Source organism: Triticum urartu, chromosome 1A (assembly GCF_056163025.1).
Source record: "Triticum urartu cultivar PI428250 chromosome 1A, HENAU_Tu73, whole genome shotgun sequence".
Lineage (NCBI taxonomy): Eukaryota > Viridiplantae > Streptophyta > Magnoliopsida > Poales > Poaceae > Triticum > Triticum urartu.
This window is the reverse complement of record NC_141873.1, coordinates 373,911,976-373,932,600: the sequence shown is the minus strand read 5'-3', so window position 1 is coordinate 373,932,600 and position 20,625 is coordinate 373,911,976. Positions and strand designations below refer to the sequence as shown.

At 42.6% G+C, this 20,625-nt stretch overlaps 2 protein-coding genes across 3 annotated transcripts; one reads left to right on the top strand and one right to left on the bottom strand.

The window, feature by feature from the left end:
* The first annotated feature begins 5,766 nt into the window (after positions 1–5,766).
* LOC125533742 (cyclin-dependent protein kinase inhibitor SMR1-like) lies at positions 5,767–6,899 on the top strand. The gene has a single exon (XM_048697105.2). It carries the CDS (start codon positions 6,036–6,038, stop codon positions 6,459–6,461), a length of 426 nt encoding a protein of 141 aa, XP_048553062.2. The 5' UTR covers positions 5,767–6,035; the 3' UTR covers positions 6,462–6,899.
* A 1,034-nt stretch (positions 6,900–7,933) lies between these two features.
* LOC125512766 (coiled-coil protein) lies at positions 7,934–18,109 on the bottom strand. Of its 2 annotated transcripts, XM_048677851.2 has the most exons (25): positions 17,573–18,107; positions 17,305–17,472; positions 17,147–17,221; positions 16,738–16,816; positions 16,433–16,497; positions 16,258–16,347; positions 15,857–15,946; positions 15,505–15,591; positions 15,266–15,349; positions 15,041–15,160; positions 14,757–14,785; positions 14,117–14,249; positions 13,190–13,630; positions 12,170–12,639; positions 12,021–12,084; positions 11,820–11,922; positions 11,529–11,701; positions 10,254–10,379; positions 10,089–10,159; positions 9,857–9,919; positions 9,428–9,500; positions 9,044–9,163; positions 8,882–8,959; positions 8,422–8,472; positions 7,934–8,333 (listed from the first exon to the last, which is right to left on the bottom strand). In XM_048677851.2, exons 1-25 carry the CDS (start codon positions 17,828–17,830, stop codon positions 8,223–8,225), a joined length of 3,222 nt encoding a protein of 1,073 aa, XP_048533808.1. In that variant the 5' UTR covers positions 17,831–18,107; the 3' UTR covers positions 7,934–8,222. The 2 variants fall into 2 exon arrangements, with proteins under 2 accessions (XP_048533808.1, XP_087377909.1); XM_087521783.1 differs by having other exon boundaries at positions 7,934–8,472; positions 17,573–18,109.
* Between the last annotated feature and the right edge of the window lie 2,516 nt (positions 18,110–20,625).

The window sequence follows — 20,625 nt, the reverse complement described above, 5'->3', positions numbered from 1 at the left end:
ATAAACCCTCATGGCCGGTGACTCCGCATCGCATTCATCCCCTCCCTCCTCGTAGCTTATCTAGTTTGCTTCTCCCACAATTGCCAATGACACCAATCCGTCATCATCACTCGGCCACTCCCCTAGAGGACATCTTTAGCTGGGAGGCTGCACCGTGTCGGCGGCGCAGTCCCCAGAAGAGTGTAGTGCGTGTAGCGGCCCTATTGGGTGTGTGTGTGCCACCCACCACATGCTCCACCACCGCTGTCTGAAAGTAGCTGCTGTCGGCGGCCGCCGTGGCCACCACCCCACCGTCGGCCACCGTGGCCGCCACCCCACCGTCGACTGCCGGGGCCATCACCTGCTGCACCATCGCAGCCCGAAGGTGGGAGGTGGAGGCCGGCGAAGGCCAGCCGCTCGGCATTTGCGCCAGTGACCTTGCGTGTTATATCAAGTTCCTAGGGAGGAGGAGGAGCACCAGGTTGCGCACACAATGAAGCTTACCTCTGCCATGGCTGCAGGAGTGGTGCGAAATGCGGAGATCTACAAGGAGTCCCAGCACTTCGAGGAGGCACGTCAGGAGCGACAGAGGGCAACGGCGGCAGGCGACGGATTCCAGTCCTCTAGCTCGTCAGTAGGCTCTCCTTCTCTGCCTCTTACCGAGCATTCTCGGCAGAGGAGAGGCTGCTGGAAGTAGTACAAACCCCTCTATAGTAGTATTTAGGGGCTATTTTGTCCAATTCATCTTACTATAGATATGGTTGAACTGTACTATGTACTTAAAATTAATTAATATATATAGTTGAACTAGCTATTTCAGTACGTGGTTGGCAACAATTGGGGAAAAGTTTGTTCGGTTCAGCTGTCGAGTTGAACTGTTTGTATAAAGAATGACTACCTAATCTATGAATGAAATCAATTCTTAGTGAATTTCAGTTGCAAAATTAGACAACACTAGTTATTTTTAGCTGCAAAATTTGACAAATGGCAGTGTTACAAGGTTGACAAATGGCAATGTCACTAAATTGACAAATGCTAATGTTTCCAATTTGACAAATGGCAGTATACCCAATATGACAGATGCAAATCTTACCAAATTGTTTGTAGTAGGCACACTGGTCATCATACAAAATCATTTGCGATGAAGCGATGCACAAATCCTTCGCGCCAAAATTTCTCTTGGCTTAGTGGCAAAGGAACCATAGCTCTTGCTTTGTATATGGGTATTCAATCTGAATCGTTTGTGATGAGTGTTTTATTCAGATAAAAACACTGTTGTTTTTTTACTTTGATTCGTGTGTGCATTCAGAGAAAAACATTGAGTTGATCAAACCATAGATTTCATTAAGTCACACTTTACATTCATACGATTGAGATACAATATTAAAACAAAATTGTTGCGGCAACCTGCGGCGGCGTTGTCGTCCTCCGGGACAATGTTGCTCAAGTCTTCAAGCCAGCCAGAATGATCTGGATTTCCAAATTAAAGAGTTGGTCATTGCACGATCGACAGGCGGGGGGTGGGGTGGTGACTCGTGGCACTGCGAGGAAACAATCGACGGTGGCGACCAATGCAACTGAAGGGGGCGTGACGGGTATAGGCGCGCGCATGGGCACAGGCGCGGCGGGTGCAAGCACACGCACGGGGACCGGCACGGCGGGCGTAGGGCGCGCATGAGCACAGGCGCGGGCATTGGCGCTTGCAGTACACGAGCTCGCGTGGTTCCGCGGGGACCTCGATGACGCCCGCAGTTTCCAGCGCTGCTATGGTGCTCGGCGACCAACCCGTCAATGCCACAGGGATGGTCGCTGCCACGGGGATGGGAACTGGGACGGGCGCGGGGTCAACATCCGCCACGACCAGCTCGTTCAGAGCTATGTTCATGAGGTTCCATTCCTCCTTATGTTCCATCTCCTCGGGCTCGATATCGACTTCACCAAACCTAAAGACTAGTGGCATATGATCCTTATGCGCCATGGCGTAGGTGGAGATCTAGATGCTAGGAGGTAGACGAGAGGGGAATGGGAGGCGAAGAGAGAGGATTGCGAGTGAGCGAGCAGTAAAGTCTCCTATTAAACAGCGGCTCGGGCGCCCTTAATGGAGAGGTTGGAGCGAGGCGGCGATGATGGAGTCAAAGGACTCGCTTCCCGGTGAGCTTGCGCAGCGTACTGCTTGCATGACTCTTGTCTACTCAAACTGCTGCCCGCACGGCACCTCCTAACCAATAAAAAGTGGGACGCGTGGTGGCACATAAATGGTCAGTAGAACACCATGATTTATAAATGATACAACCATTTGCGATGATAATGTGACAATTATTTGTTCCAGAATGCCTTTGTTGGTCATTAGTGTGTGCGCCTTCTCTCAAATTGGACATGAAAAATACCACATCATATTTGTGCTATATCATGACACCCTGCCCAATTTCATGAATTTCATGCGAATTTTAGATTTGCTAGGATTTAAACCAATATTCTCGATGTTGGCTCTATAGAAGAAAAAACTTGTCTCGAATTGGAAAACAAAACCCTACAATGCCTATATGTGTCATGCCATGACACCATGTCAAGTTTCATGAATTTCTGATGTGTTTTGAATTTACAAAATTATAAAAACCAAGTTTCTCAATGTTTGCTGCCGAGCCACAATGCCGAGATGTTTGAAATTCATTCTCATTTCTTACATGGGACCTAAACATGCACCCAGGGACACAAATATGATTTTTTTAAACCCATTTTGGTGCACTAGAGACTGTGTTTGTAGTTCAAATTTGAATTATGCACATTAAATGCCTAGAAAACTCAGTTAATGTATAAAAAGGTCAGACGAATCTTGAATAATTCCAAATTTTAACATGGCACACCTATTGGTCTATGTTACCTCTACAAAAAAATAAAGGCAACAAGAGGCATCGAATGTCATATTGTCCAAAAAGGTGAGACACGTTCCTTATCGGAACCACAAGGCTTATTGTGAGAAGCTTTAGTTTGTAAGAAGCTTTTACCAAAACTTGTCCCAAAGTGGACAAAAAATTACCACGGCATAAATGTGCCATGTCACGATATCATGCCAAGTTTCATGAATTTCAAGCGAGTTTTGGATTTGCAGGAATTTAAAAAACCAAGATTCTCAATGTTTGCAGCTGAACCACGACGCTGATATGTTCGAAATTCATTCCCATTTATTTCATGGGACCTAAACACGCACCCAAGGACATGATTTTACAACCCATTTGGTGCACTGGAGCATGTGCTTGCAGTTCAGATTTGAATTATGCATATTATATGCCTAGTAAACTCGATTAATGTATAAAAAAGCAAACAAACCCTAAATAATTCCACATTTTAACACGACACTCCTATAGTTGCATGTTCACCGCAGATAAATGTTCTAGCAATCCAAACACCGTCCTTTGTCGATGTAACCCCGTTTTTTCTTTCCGGTCAAAATGAAAATCAAGTACATCACAAACAATTGGCACTAAGGCGACACCAAGTTGTTGTTCTTTACTTTGATGACATCCTAGTTAATAGAAAATATCTTAATAATCACCTGATGCGTGTTGTGATGAAGTGCTACGTAGCCAGGAATTGTTCCACGACATTAATAAGTGGACCTTTTACACTGCCCAACTCGTTTTCTTAGGCATCGTTGTTTCCTCAAATGGCATAAAGTTGATGAGTTTAAGATTGGAACAATAAAAAGTTGGCATCAACCCACTAATGTGACACAAGTACCAAGTTTGCCATTTATGAGCTTTCTAGGTTTGCGGGGCCGACACCATCCCCCTCAAACCAAATTGTATCAAAATTCTAATCCTCTTGCCTAAGAGTTTGAGCTTTACGAAAGGCGGCTTCAGCTATCGCCACTTGGACCTCCTCGGATTGGCAATTACATTTTGAGGCATGGCCCGTGCTAGGTTCAAAGATAGGGCAACTATCTACTACAATTTGTTCAAAATCAGAATCTGGCAAAGCGTCAAGTGCACAATGGGTGATACTCTTTCTTAGATTTCTTCACACTATTCCAACACAACACTACTCCCTCTGTGTTGGAAATGCTTGTTTTTTGGGATATTTATACAGTCTGCTTTGATCATCTATTAAAAATAGTTATACATTGCAATATTGTAAGTTTGATGTTTTCAATGTTGACAACTCTTCTGGATTGATAATCAAACATGTAAAGGTTGACCAATGCAATTTCTACAATGAGTAACATTTTGAAAAGGAATGAGTAGTAGTAGATTTATCCTCTTTTTTTGTTGTGGAATTGATACTAACACAATTCATGAGATTCGCTCACAAAATTGTTATTTAATGTGATGATGACTTCTAAGATAACTAACTTAACTGACATGTTTTCAAGAATCTTTCTATATTTTTAATATCAAAACTGAAAGGGGAAATTTTGTTTCTACCACTCTAGATTTTGCTAATTTTACTTATGCCACTCTCAAATTTGACATTTAACTTTTGCCACTCTTAGATTGTGACAGTGTATCACAATTGACATTCTGTGGCAAAAGCAAAAAGAATTGGAGTGGCAATTGTGATACATTGTCAAATGCTAATAGTGACAAAAGTAAAAAATAATACTTTTGGCTTTTGTCACAAAATGGCAGTTGTGATACATTATCAAAAGCTATAATGGCAAAAGTGAAATGTCAAATTTAGAATGGCATAAGTAAAATTGGCAAAAGTCAGAGTGGCAAAAACAAATTTTCCCAAACTGAGAAGTATTATTTCGAAAAGGACAAATGTTTTCTATCACCTGATGGTTGTTACACTCACATGAGTTTTGAATGTTGTATGCAGTATCTATCAAACCAGAGAGTATGCACGCATAGTAGCTAGTATATATGCTTTTTAGGTTGTATATACTTTTTTATTTTTTTATACGTATAAATATAAATTTAAAAAATGCAAAAAAATTATGGACTCACGTGTAGTTTTTTTCATATAGTTTGCTTTGATCTTAGATATAGTATATGAACATACTTAAATGAATAAAGTAATACTCCCTCCGTTCCTTGATATAAGGTATATAGATTTTTGAGAAAAAAATCCGAAATATAAGGTGTATTGCGTTGTATCACTCGTCTGGATAATGTTTTTAGGGAATTGATTACATTTCCTTATATTAGGCAAGCTCCTCTATTTTCTCATGTCAATTAGTTAGGTGTAATCTCGCCCAAAACTTATGAAATTTTCCCAAAAACTATACATCCTTTATTAAGGAACGGAGGGAGTATATATTACCATATGATAGTAGTGTCAAAAACACTCTTATGTACGGAGGGGTATATATGACATGAAGGTAAAACCACCGGATGGTAGGATATGTTTTCCTCGTTAGAAAATATGTATGCCTTTTCGGAAAAAAAAGGAAAAAATATGTATGACTTAATGTCTATGTGTAAGACGTTATGCGTTATGAAAGAGGGAGAGTGCAGACTTTAGTTAGACGGTTGGAAGTGTAGTGTTAAAAAACACTCCTCTATTATGAGACAGAGGGAGTAGTTTGGGTTGCTTAGGATAAGATGAGGTAAAAGTGAAGCGGAGTTTAGGTCAAATACGGCCAACAAAGGCTCCACTGCCGGTAGTCCTATCCTAGCCGCACCACCACCTGTATCTGTATGTACTACAACTAAACTATAGTAGTACAAAGAGAAGAGAAACAGTAGTACAAGGACCTAAACGCAAAAACGAAATCGAACTAGCCGTGGTGGGCACAAAAGGACACGCGCCCAATACAAAAGTGCGGCTACAAAGGCGGGCCCTTTCTCCCAAAACCGGAGCATATCCCCAGTTAAACCCACCTCGCATCGCATCAGCAACAAAGTGCCCCAAGCAACCTCCCCTCCTCCCCCTCCTCCTCCTCGAGCTCCCTCGTTCCCTCCACTACCCCGCACGCGCCGCCACCATACGCCACGCACCACCACCAACCCAAGAAGCTCCCCCTTCCTTCTTCCTTCTTCCTTCTTCCTTCTTCTTTCTCTCTGGCAGGCACAAGAGTAGGTGCCCCCGGCCGGCATCGAGATTCGAGACCAACCATGTCGGCGTCGCCCGAGTTCTACAAGCCGGCGCCGGCCTTCTCCCCGTGCCGCTCGCCGCTTGCCCCGCGCGGAGACGTCGCCGCAGGAGCGGCCGGCGGAGCAGGAGCGGCAGCAGGAGGAGCAGACCAGCAGGCAGGCGCGTGGGAGGAGCAGTGCTGCCGGACGCCGACGGGCGCGGGGAGCGAGCTGAAGCAGGCGGCCGCAACGTGCCCGCCGGCGCCGAGGAAGCCGCGGGCACCGGCCGCGCCGTGCCGGAAGCGGCTGTTCGAGGTGGAGGTGTTCAGCCTGCGGCTGGACGAGCTGGAGCGCCTCTTCTGGCGCCCGCACGCGCCGCCGCCGCCGCCGGAGAAGAAAACCAAGCTCAAGCGCCGCAGGGTGGCGCCGCCGAGCGCCTCGCCGTCGCCGGGGCCCAGCAAGAGCTAGCTCGCCAGCAGGACGTGCGCCTCCCGGCCGGCCAAGCCGCTTTGGCCTGCCGGTGCTGGTCGCGGTAGGCAGCTAGTGTAAGATTTGGTACCGCGTTTTTACTGCTGTACTCGTGCTCTATGCTACTGCTACTCGATTAGGTCAGTTCGTGGTACCCGTAGCTAGGTGTAGTAGCAGGAGCAGTTCTTTCTTTTTACTGTATGTGATACCCCGTAGCGCCGTGGTCAATGGAGTAATAGTACTAGTGGTAAACTTGTAACAGGTTAAATTTCCTTCTTCCATAGTGTAATAATAGGTTTAAATTCCCTTCCATGGAGATGGAGTGCAGGCTGTATAGATGTGTAATGAGACGCTCGATCGATGCTGTATCTGCCTATGTACCAGTCCAAGCAGTCTCGTTCCCAATACAAGCACTCCATACTGCTTATTTGTTCTTCAGTCCTGTGTTTATTTTCTCTGGAATTTTAGCCTTGTTCTGTTTGGAGGGATTGGGATTAATAAATCCAAAATCCCCTCAATTCCCTCCAACCATCTCAGAGTCTAATCCCATAGCATGAGGATTGTTAACCGAACAAGGCCAAGTGGGTCGCTGCCATGCTTAGGGCAAGCTAGGGCACGAGAGATACTGTGATTCGTCAGTGATTTTGAGCAGTTTTCTATGGAATAATCCTGGCTTCTTTGCACGATGGTTGGCGTGGGGCGCCTCGTACGCCGGCGCGGCCGGCCCTATGCGGGCGCTGCGAGCTGCTGTCTCCGTCCGTCGCTGTCGCCTACGTTGGCCGCTTGGTGGCGTTCTGTTTCCCTTTGATTGCAACCCTGGTTCCTAATGGATTCTTAACTCCTTCCCTTCAGTGGATCACACAGCGACGGCCGCATCTTGTTACTATAAAAATCTGGCCCTGCGCGATGCAGGCCGCAGGGGAGAGGAGGAATCATCCGTGCAGAGGTAAAGAGAGCAGTGGTACAAACTAGCAATGATATGCCGCCGTGACTTTTACCGAAGTTTCTGCAGCTTTTTGGCGCCCGCAGCTCGTGAGGCGGAATGATTCCGCCACCACTGGTGCTCATGAATGTGTTGGGGGGTGTTCAGTGTTCGCAGGCAGTTTCTGTCCTGGAATAGTCCGGCCGCAGGCGCTGCGAGAGGAGACGGCGTACGGCCGGGGAGATCTCCTGATGCCCGTTGCAGCCTTCCAGGCCCCCATCATCACGTCGTCCTCAAATCCTTCTGCCTTGCCGGGGAACACTATTCTGGGCGCAACTTTTCTAGGTAAATTGCTGTGTGTACGTATACGATTTCCATACGGGTGAACGCAGCAGAGCCCGTATCGTATCATTATGGTTCCGATATGGGCATTATTACAGCATCATTCATTTGAAATTTTAACACCGCAATCTGCTGCATCCATGACGCGCAATTGCTGTCATTTAAGACGCGTGCAGAAAGCTGAGGACGAGCAGCACGTTCGCATACCTGGATGGCTATTCGATTTCGTATTTATTGAGCCAACGCTCGTCATGTACGGTGTACATACAGTACTGTACTGTTCGTTTGCTTCTGGTTGCTAACCCAGCTAAATCACTATGATACAAGGCTCTTGTCCCATAAATATACACCAAGGAAGGATAATGATGGTAGCATCAAAATGTAAAGAGGTTGAAAGAATTGACAATATCGATGCAGACCAAAAATATAAGAGGAAAACAGCTCTATATGCAGCTGGAGCAAACAAAAATGAAACGGTTACAAACCACAGCCTTCACCTACGACGCTGCCTCGATCTTCTCAATGGTTTCTAACCTCGTTTTCCTTTTCCATCCTTTCATGGTGGCCACGAGGTTAACCAGCCCAACAACCTGGCTCTTGCTGTATTCCTACAGAGTTACGCAGCGATAGACGGTGTAAATTATTTGCATCTTCTAGTTTAAAATGAGCTTCTAGTAAGATTCTCCGAGTTCTTACTGGATGAGACCGTGCCCAGTGGACATACTCCGTCTCTGGCAAATAATAAGCCTGTTTTATTCAAGGAAGAATCGTTAACAGCAATGGTCTTTGTCAATACCGAATTTATATGGGAAATGAAACACAAGGTTAAATGACGTCCGTGTAGAAGGTACTCCAGGCAGAACTAATGCCATTAAATTACGGCAATGCTATTCAGCTGACGTTCGCTGGGAGGGGATGGCAAATCAAACGTTTTTTTATGGCAATTTATACTGTCGTGAGGATGTCAATTTTACTTTGCAAGCACAGCAAATCCTGGCAAAAAACTGAACTGAGGCAGATTTGCCATGCTTGCCAACTAAACTTGCCATCCTCGGCCAACATAAATTGCCATGCTTCCCAGCTGACGTTCGCTGGTTAAGCCAGTCCTTAAGGTACTGGTATGCACATGATGGTTCAACAAATCTGTGTTACATACCTTCACGAAAGTCTCCACAATTTGTAGCCTCGGCTTAACATTTGACGATACTATGTGTTGCAGTCCATTGATCAATACCTGAAAGAACAGCAAAACTCTTATACCAAGTCTTGCTCCATGCCTTTCATCAACTCACAAAACATCACTGCGTAAGATTACAACCTGAAGGTCAAGTGACATCAATGCACGCCCTTCATCAGTGCACCTTTTCACTCTAGACAGCCCTTCAACTAACACTTCTGCAATGCTCTCTATGCCATAGTCCAGCAAGAGGTGTTGGAGCTGGGGAGAACATGAGAAATTTATTTGCCTTCAATATCGGTAATCATCAAAATTTTGTTAGGAGGAACAAATGCATAGATTCTTGAATTCTGGAAAGTTACTCCCTCCGTTCCAAAATAAGTGTCGTGGTTTTAGCAAATTTGAACTAAAACCACAGCACTTATTTTGAAACAGAGGGAGTAAAAATTTAGTTAACACACGCGTAATAAACAAAGTCAAGTGATACTAAAGAGAAAAATATTCAGTTAACTGGCTCACGCTAACCTCCTTAGAAATTCCTCCATGATCCAATCTTGTTTTGTAATGTTTGAATTCGCCCAATAATAAATCAACGTAACTGGAATAGAAAAAAAGGTCCAAACCAAACAATAATCAGTGGCACTTTCAGAGCATCATGTATTCAGCTTCACAGTACCAAGGAGTAACACTGACTGCAAGCGTAGAAGGTGTGATTTTATCTTTCAAAAACTAAACTTTGCAAGACATAGAAAGGAAGCAATACTATATAGCCATAGAACTCCATCAACATCGCATGCAAATTGATGGATTTAATTTGAAAACTATAATGCACAAGTGAATAAGACACAGTGCCAGAGAATATTCAAACGGAACATAAAAAAGGGGCCAAAGAGAGAGACTCAAAGCAAGAATTTTCAAGCTCCTGGCAAAAAAGCGGCTTAAATATAACCATACCCATTGTGGTCTGTGCCAAGCTCCTTGACCTCCCATTTGGCATTTGCTATCTTATCCGGATACCTGAAAAGCACATCAAATGCAGTAGCTGAGCAAGATACTATTGTTATATACTTCTAATAGCATCTATGGAGATGCCTATCTCACCCAAGTTATACTCGGCCAAAAGAAATATTAATGACACAAAATTTCAAGGGATTCGCGAAACAAATGAAAAGTTTATTCAGCATACCCATTGATATGCAAAAGCATCCGTGCACTTGTTCTATGAATGTGCTCAGCCAAGTCTGGAACTGTGTCCACCTATCATAAACAAGAAAAATGGCAGATTTCAGCATTTACACAGAACGTACCATGGACAATAGCAGCAGCAGTTACAACAAAAGTCGAGATTTACCAATGTCCCAAAAAACTCTTCAACAACAGAAGTATTATTTTGAGACAACACAGAATGTAGGTGGACTCTAGATCTGGTCAAAACTCGAGCAACCAGTGATACTGTTTCGGCAGCTGCGCATCTCTCCTGTGAGAAAAGGAAAAGTTCCAAATATAGATTCAGGTATTCACTCCCCACTCATAATAGTAGGTTTAAGGTAAACTGGGATATGGAACTATGGGGATTGTGGACATACAGACATACATTTTTCTTATACTAATGTGAAGAAAAAGCTTATAATAGCATCCATGGCGCTTTATAAAGCATATGTTCAGGCACAAAAATAATCTGCTAGTCATATGCTTTTTAAACACCTAATTAAGCAGAAGGAAACTTCAGAAAACAAAATTTTCAGTTTGACCTAGTTCATGAGAGAATTACACTGATAGTGAGGCACGCGTTCAAGGACTTATGTAAGGATGTTATCATAAAGGAAGGATCACATCAGCCTCATGCCTACACCTTATAAATTTCTCCCAGTCCTACATCTAGATTCTTTCCATTGTGCCCTTTTTTAAATGACACATAATCCTCCATTAATTTGTACATGAAAATCATCTGCAGACAATATTTGTTTTTTCTTACTTTTGCCCTCCACTTTCTCCACCATACTCCAGTTATAGGCCGACAATGACAAGGACTCTGCTCTCCTCACTATCCACAAGTAACTTCACAAGGCTAAAAGGACTCGGCATCCCCTCACATTACATCCAAAAGTTTTGCCTTCCCAATAACCAGCTGCTATAACTTCTTTCTCATATTCACACAAATCAATATAAGCTACCCCCTCCGTATCAAAATATAAGACGTTTTTGTAGGCTGCGGTGCCAAGGGGAGCAATTGGCTATTAAAAGAAAACCGTGAACCAAATATGGAAAACTGTTCCATGGTAACCAGCAGAAATGAATGTACTAAATTCATCACAGCTGCGAGTTTATCTTTTTAAATTTAGAAACATATTGGAGCAGTTAATGCTGAAGCCATGAAAATATAGACATGTCGCTAATGTTATGGAACTTCATTCACGGCCTCTTAATAACTCCAAGGGCTGCATGAAACCATGAATTAACAGACATGACCTGAATTCTTATGAAGCAAGCTCAAGCCAAATGTGTTGTCTATGACAGGCAAACATTAAATTTATGGTGAGTACTGTACTCAGTTCCAAATACTAAAAATATGTTAAAGTGCACATACATAAGGCTATAAGCATAGCCATGTAAAACAAGCTGTTACCTTTAGCCCATAGGAGGTGAACATCGAGCTTGGGGGCGCAGTAGGCATCACATCCATTTGGGCAATAGTTGAACCAATTGATAAAGGTGATGAAGATGGATACAAACTGTTCTGTGGTTTAATCCACTGATCAGAGTCTTGTGTTATTTTTGATAAAGCCGCTTTAAGCCGAACTGAATACAACACAAGCATCAGAAAGGACATACGAGCTCCAAATCAGCAATCATGAATTTGCATTAATAGCAAAGAACCACGAGCCAAGAAAAATGTTGGATAAAGCATAACCCATACATGATTGAGAATCAGGTAGTGGCTTGCCACTTTGACTCCTGTCCTGGTACCCAAATGTCTCGTATATGTGGTGATAAAAGATGCCAAAAAGTTGGAACATGCCCTGGAATAAGTTGTTAAGTATGAACAGCAGAAGATATTCCACAAACTTCAAATGCATGCAATTTACCGCAACAAAAATCTTTTGACACCATAACTGACCTTAAAAAGCTCAACATTGACCATTTCCAGCTTTTGCATAAGTCTAGCGTATTTATCCATCATCCTGATTCCAGTGAAGCAGTGACAGCTTAGCTTAGGCAGTTATGTTATAGGAATTTCTCAAGTTAAGGTACATAAGTATTTGATACCTTAACAAAGAAAGTGATGATCCTGTCTGTGATGAAATGTCTCCATCTTTCCAATGTGAAGTATTGCCTTTCACAATTTTTGTTTTCAATGTCCTACTGGGCAATTGACTATCTTCATCAATGAAATCAGCAAGAAGGTCTTCATTCTCTTCATCAAATGGTGAATTATTTCCATTGCCAACTGATGAGTTGAACAGCACATTGCCCTTGGGGGATTCCGCAGAGCCATTCTCTAACTTGAAAGAAAATGGGTTCCCCATATTATGCCAGGAAGCAAATCCATTGTTTTGCCTTCCTGTATTGGTTGCAGTAGAATTTCCACGGAAATAATCTTTTGGCAAGGTAGAACTACCACTGGTAGGCGAAATCAGTGCAGCGCCATCACCAGTAAGTCCTGCTAAACTAATTATCTGACTAGCTTCAGCAGACATTATTGTCCAAGATTCCTTTTCCAGTACCATTTTAAGTGCCTGCCAAAAGAATCACAAAATGAAAACTATTAAAATGCCACACTGAAATAAAAGTCAAGAATGACCATGTGCCATCAATAAAGTAAAATGCCGACTAGAGCAATCCATACAATACCAGAACACAAAACAGTAGTGAAACATAGCAAAGTATGTAAATGCCCCAGTTCATAATGCGGTTGTACTTGTACTGTTAAAAAACGAGCCGGGGGAGGGGGTAGATAGGGAAGCCTCAGGTTGTTTTATCAAAAGAGTGACAAGTGGATTTACTGTTGTACTGACTCAGGAAATTGATGCAAAGATAAACAGAAGCAGCCGCATAGAGATCAGCCTACAACAGCAAATCCTGAAATGCAACGGCTAAAACATTGGCACCATGTTTCTACAGAAACTACACTCTTTGCTCGATGCAATAGTTTCAACAGTGGTTTAACAGCACTCATGGAGTTTGCATAGTTGGATAAAGGTCTAGTGTGATAGTTTCCTTTTATCTGACCCACAGAACAATTAATGCTTGTACTCCTAATAACTGAATAGTAGTCATTGGGCATACATATATATTTTGCCGGTGAAAGGTCACTATGTAGTTCAAACAGACTGTCTTCAACTTCTGTCGGAATTCGCTAGCTTCAAACCCACAAAATGCTTCACCGGCCAAAATAAATATTGTGAGATCTTCATAGTTCTTCAGAAATTGGTATATGCTAGTTGAAGAAACAGCTGAACAAGCCAGTAAAACAGACAGGCGACTTGTTGCCAGTTGCCAAAGATTTCTCCGCCCCCTTTCAAATGTATATGCAACATGTTTTGTAGCATCTGTCCTCAGTTGATAGAATGGAGCATCTGTTCCTGATGTGCTAGCATCAGGATTACTGACAGAAGATGGCATCCTGTCGCTCTTCGTGGCAGCAACATCATCCTGATTGACTACTGCACTTGAATGGCTTCTTCCTGTATCAGCTGAAGTTCCACTTGGACTCTGAGATGTTTTATTCTGAAGAGAAGAAAACACAGGTTCCATTAATAACAAACATTTAAATCAGAATTGTTAAGAACTCAACCAAAATATTTCATCAGATTTAGATGCAAGTCTATGGGAAGATAGATCAAACTAGATTTGATTTACTTCATACTGAGATCAGGTCGACTGGCAACATATATGATTTTTACCAACTATCAGTTCCATAAACAGAGAAGAGTTTAAAAAACTGTTGACATTTGACACCTGTATATAAGAAGCTTCTTCAGCTGGAAGTTCCTACGGCATCACATATACAATCAATAACACAGAAAGTTTTAGTTTGTAGTTTTCCATAATGGCTTACACTTACTTAGAAATGGATTCACCAATTCTAGTACAAACATGATTCAGAAGGCAAGTCCAAATACGAATTGGTTTGCTTATGAGGCTGCCATTAATCTAGACACGCCATCAAAATTTCAAGAAAAAAATTGACCGCACACCTATAAAAGAAGTTACCTTTGCTTCTGGGCAAAAGCTCATAATAGCATAATATGACTGCATCAACGAAAATATGCTCTCAAGAGTTTTTAACAAGCAGGAGCGGAGTTTGGACTCAGGAACTTGAACACAAAGATCACTATATGTAAATCTGCAGAAAATAAACATCAGTGGAGTGAGTACTCAAGAGAAACTTGAATAGTGTCTGGTTTTATATTTGGAGTATCTAGCCCACAAGATTCCCTCAAAAAAACTGACATGGGTTTATCTGTAAAATGACACAAATGATAGGACACATTTACATACATCTTATACTGCTTTAGATGATTGGAAACAGTCGGTCAGTGTATGGCAACATGGACTGGGTTGGTACACCACTATTCTAGCAGAGAAGGGACCATGATTTTCCACAGAAACTGCAGCACTTGAGACAATAGCATGCGAACATATGAAGCTCCAATTTTTTAGTAAATCAATCCCAGTGTAAGATGTAAATTGTGAAACATAATCCTTTTAAGTTAATATAATAGTTTGGTTTGCCAAAAAAAATCGTCCAAGGCTGATAAAATTCACCCATCCATATGTTATGGAAAACAGTGTAAGTTCTATTTAATCTTAGTGCAATGAAAAGAACAAACATAAGGTGCTAAATACATACCTATTTCTCTGCGTATTATTTCCCACCTCCTGCAATATTAGAGAAAATGGTATGTTATGGAAAGAGCTGTCATATTGCACAACAACCCAAGTGAGCAAAAATACATTACTACATAACTTGGACTGCAAGTCAATCTACTCTTATCTGGACCAAAGCAATCTACTAGACCTAGACTAACAGGAAACCCCTAAAAAATATGGCATGTGAAGAAGTTAACAGTAAAAGAGCGTATGAACAGCAAGAGTATAGCAAGAAAGAGTATGCCAATAAATCAGATGTGATACCTCTTCCAACATTTCCTTCAGGACAATATGTGTTCGAGAGAGTACTTCTTGCAAAAAGAAACTCTGCATCTTTTCAGCCATGCCAACAATGTCACCCATCAATGCGAATGCATCAATCACCTATAATTCAGAGTTAATTGTTAAAAGGATATAATTCAAGAAAGTTAGCAAAAAATATAACCAACCCAAGAAAGCATACAAATTAATGGCCAGGTAAATACTCACAGTTAGATAGCTTTCTTCACTGAAGGTCTGACAAACTCCCAGTAAATGGTTGTCCAACTTTCTGATTGTCCTTGCTAACCATGCCTGCAGGGCAGAAATACCATCATCAGAATATAAATATGAAAAATAAAACAAACGAAGTGAGAAATGCAGATGACTCCGTCGAATTTGATGGTGCTCAAGAGTTTTGTTTCTCTGAATAACCCAACAGAAAACCATGGGATGAATGCCACAATTACCTCAATCCCTCGTCCCATTTCTTGTACGGCAGAAAGGCCTGAATAGTTCTCCAAGATTTGCAGATACTCTGGTAATAATTGAAATGCCTGCGACCATCAGTAAGGTATCATAAGGAAACTAACATAATTTGGACGAAAAATATGGATTGCCATACACATAGCAAACACACATCACTAGGGTCATTTAAGTGGAGTAACAAACAACCCTCATTCCGAAATGTGATTATGGGGTTGAAAACTACTGTAGTAAGATTGTGAAGTAAAGATTATGCATATACCTATCTTGAGTAGAGAAGAAGATAAACAACGAACTAGAGCAAATTAAAAGTGCTCATGGCCAAAATCAGCCTACCTGAAAGTAATTTTCTTTCTCAACAAAAGTTTCTAGCTCCATTTGCATATCTTGAGCATGTCGAAGTTCTGTAAGAACAGGAAGAACATCCTGCATTACACAAAAACTAAACCTTTTTATGTATAGATCCTCAATTCTAAGTATCTAGAGCTAGCTGTGGTGAAAGAGATATAGCATTTAAATTTAACAGTGCATTAAACATTAATAACTCCATCTTAAGAGTTAACACCATGATAGACAAAGGAAGTGTTGACCTAGAAGGAGTTAAAACACACCAAGAACCTCATCTTATAATAGAATTAGAATGGCAGCTCAGTGATCTTTATGAACAGCCTAGGGACAATCACCAAGCTTATCCAGTTAACGCAGAACATACAGATAAAACAACAGCAGGCACCTACCAACAAAGCTTGTTTTTTCTTCGATTTTACATTGACAACCAGATCCCTTGACACCTCATTCTTGGAAGAGGATATGTGCCTTCGACCGTTCTGAAATAATAATTAATTCATAAGGGCCAGATACCCATTAGGGGTAAAATAATGTTTGCAAGGAGAAATTTTCGTGAGGTAATACCATGCAGATCACATTTGCAACCTTTAAGTCTTGTTCTAACTCCATCACTAACTGCATCCCCTTCACTGGCCAAAAATTAGTATCAGAAATCTGGTTTTCGTTGAAAAGCGACATTTTGGTAGCAGATAATACATGTCTATTAATCATAACTAAAAGAGCTTAAAAACCTAAACATGTCAAAGGAGAAGCACCCATCGAATGGATCAGTCAAAGACAAAATTGCAAAGGAATTCAATGGAAATATATCCTATAGCATGCAGAGAAATAGAAAACTAATCAACTGTACAGTCTGATCGGACACATACCCATTTCTTCATGGTGACCCATAACATGATGAGACAATCGTTCTGCAATCTTGTCGAGCTGCGCTAATCTCGAAGTTGACTGTAAAAAGGAAATGTGCATCGTTAAGAAAAAAGATGGAAAGTGTTAATGTGGTAACAGAAGTGCACATGCATAGAGAGAACTGAACTTTTGGTGGCGATTGTCAAATATATTCATGGATAACTAGAATGATAGGAACGACAAAAGGGAGTCGGTTTCTTCTACAGAGGGCATAAGTTGCATTCATAAGGCAATTACTTCCGAACTGTCATTAACATATCCGCACTGGTATGCGGGCAAATGTCACTCGGAAGAATGGACTACATAAGTTTGTACATAGCATGCACTGTGGTGATAATGACTTGAGGTGATTATAACTGGCACACTGACCTGCTTATCAAAATAGGTGGCGTCACCAGCTCCTTCCGAAATATTTGCCAGAATGTACTTTATGGGGTCGAATTCCTGCACATAATTCGAACTCAAAAGCATCAAGCCCAACTGGCACAAAGCGGCAGCACCCACGCCTCGAAAAATGCAGCACCAACCTCCTCGTAGAACACCTCCTCGAGCTCATCCACTGCTGGCCCCTGCGGGTTGCTCCCGTAGATCGAGACCAGGTCCTCCGAATTGGACGGCAGGTTGATCCTCTCGTGCGGTGGCAGCCCGGCGATCGCGCGTGCAGCGGCCGCCGCAGCAGCAGCTCGAGCTGGAACCTATAGGCGCACGGCACAATGATAAGCAACCAACCACTAATCGCCGGATCCAACACGGGACGACGGGTGGACGGCGGGGAGGGAGGGAGCAAGACGGTACCTCGGGGCGGGAAGGGGCAGGGGCTGGGGTCGCGGGGATGAGGCCGAGGGAGCGCGCGGAGCGGACGGAGCTGAGGAGCCTCTCGCCGACGCGGGAGAGGTCCATGCCGCCGCCCTGGATCAGGAGCAGGGGCAGGAAGACGAGCGGCGAGGGCCCCGACTCGAAGAGCTCGCCACCGCCGCCGCCGAAGAGGGAGTGGGAGGCGGAGGAGGAGGAGGAGGCCGATGGCGCGGTAGGCGGCGGCGCGTCGCCCCGCATCTCAGCGGCGCCGCGCCCCCTCGGCGCGGCGGGGGACCATGGGAGGGAGCGCCGCCCGCGGCAGCTCCCAGATCCGCGCGCCGGTTAGGGCTCGCCCCGCGCGTCGTCGGTGGGCTGGATCGCGCGGGGGAGAGAACCGGGTGGTTGGTCGGTCGGTCGGTCGGTCGCGTGGCTCCTGTGTGTCTGCGTGTGTTGGAGTGGGGGGAGAGGACGCACGGTACGGGGCTGGAGGAGAAGAAAGAGCGGTGAGGTAATAGGCGAGACGAGGAAGGGGATGAACTGGTTTTTTTTCTTGTTTCTCCGCGGCATTTTTCCATGGGGAAAGGTCGCCGTGTTTTCGGGTAGTAGCTTCGAATCACTATCTTGTGAAGCGTTCGGGCTACGTGTGTTGATATGTTTCCTTTCCAAACAAGAAAAACAGGAGTAGTTTAAGTTTTTGAACAGTGCATAACTGTAAAAGAAAACAGTGCAGGCTTTGATTCAAAATAATCGCAAAGGAAATTTGGAGGATTCTAGTTTTATGAAAAAAATCCTACGCACGATGTTTGCTTCATAGAACCGTATTCCATAGTTTTTTTCTTAGGATTCATTTCTACGAGATTTAGAAAAAATCGTCCACTCCAACCACATGTGAAGAATTCTTTGTTTTGCATGTACACAATCAAACATACAACTAACCATGTATTATTGAAAAATGGCATCACACCGTATGAACGTGCTTTTACCTTTTTTTTATGTTTTTGATGAATCCTTTGAACCACATAGGCTTTGATTGAGTTTGAGCTTTTGCTTGTTTAGGTCTAAGCCATTATAAATTTACTTGGTGAGATGCTCGGTGCGTGTAACTATAAAGTGAAAGGCAAAGACACGCCTATGTGCTTGAGGCGAGCTCAAATGATCCGACAAAGGTAATAATCGACCAAGCCTTAACAAAAAGAAAAATATGATACATATTCCGTTGGTGCATGAATTGGTTGCGACATATTTCATTAGGATCTGGTTGTTTAATAATATGAGAACTAAAATTTAAATTTCATTTCTCATATTATTAATTCAAATACATAAGATTTATTGTATTTGATTTGCCCATAGATTTTATGGCGATAAATTTGTATTGATCATCCTTACGCTTGTGTAATTATCGGTGCTAATTGTGTTGGGACACAACCAACACATACAGTGCATAGCATACAGCCATACACCACATGTTATACATTGATACCATAAATTTCATTGCACTTGCATAACCAAAGAGGATTAATACAACCCTACCATATGTTTGCATACAATGTTATGCCACATGTATGAGGTTTGCACAATATAACAACAACACTAGTAAAAAGAAGATTTGATGAATTATGGACTCTGTCAACCATGGACAAAGCTAATTAAGCTATGACCGGGGTGTCCACCCCCCCCCCCCCCCCCCCCCACACACACACACTCCCATTAAGTCAGGGAGGGGGCTTTTTCCTTTGACCTGTTTATAAAAATACACCACATAAAAATTAGATAATCATCGCCTTGTGTCAATTCTAAAACCCGGTCGATTTAGTTTGCTCCATCTAGTTTCCATGTTTGTGTTTATCATCACATAATATTTTGATCCACTTTGCTTTTCACCCAAGCTCACCGTAGCGATAAGTCTAATGTTGATGGGCAGTGAATGAAGACGATCTGCAGCCCCACTCAAGTTGCTAATTTAGTGATATCATGTTATGCATTTGCTCTACCTCAGGAGGAATTCTAAAGGTTTTGGAAGATTTTTTGGAACATCATTTTTCACGGTTACCTTCTCATCACTAAACTGGAATAACTCGATCGGTAGCACCATACAACAATTTTCATTCAAACCTGCCCATTTTAATCCCTATGCGTTCCAAAAAAACATAGCCATGTGGATTCAAATACTTTTGATTGTATTTTAACATGCAAGAGGCGGGGTGGTGACTTCGTCATTCTCAAGATTGAAATTGCACATTTGATCTACCGATGGTTGATTAGTGTCGGGATTCGGGCGGGCATCGTACAAAAATGTCCTACATCCAGCGGTGTTCCTCACGACCCTCCGGCTCGGCCTCGCAGATGTGCTCATAGAGATAGGGTCTACATGTGTAAAAGACGAGTGTACGTGTGTATATGTGAGCGTCTGTAATGTACTGTGTTTATACAAAAAAACATAAAAGAAGCGGAGAAGTTCACATGATTTGCACTGTTAAATAATGATGTTCATGAGCGAAAGATGAGAATAAGAATGACCAAGAACAGAAATTGTCGCCACAAACATAATTGGTGAAATTGGGGCATGAAAAAGGAAACTACAGACTTCTGCCAGTAATCTATACCAATATAAAAAGGCCCAAAGGGGCAGATCCAATTGATCTCGATCATCGAACTAAGTTAATCCAACGACCTAGACTGCTCCAATGGTGAGCGTTAAACGTGTTTAACATGCAATTAATATCATACCAAATATTACACTAATCACAGGATTAACACACAAATAATGACATACCTAATATCCGCGTGTAATTAATATATTACCTAAATATTAACGTAAGTTGCACGTGCGCATTTACTAGTTATAATAAATAAAACAATGTGCATCTCCAGGTGCCGTCACACAAACCTCCAACAAAGTTTCTAATTCGTTCAGAAGCATCTAGCATGTGTAGGGAACAACAATGGGCAACCTTTGAAGTCAATTGTAGACATACTCCCTCCTTTTCGGTTTATAAGGCTCAATTCAAAAATCTCACCAACCAAAGTAGATGATGAGTGGTGAAATATTTTTT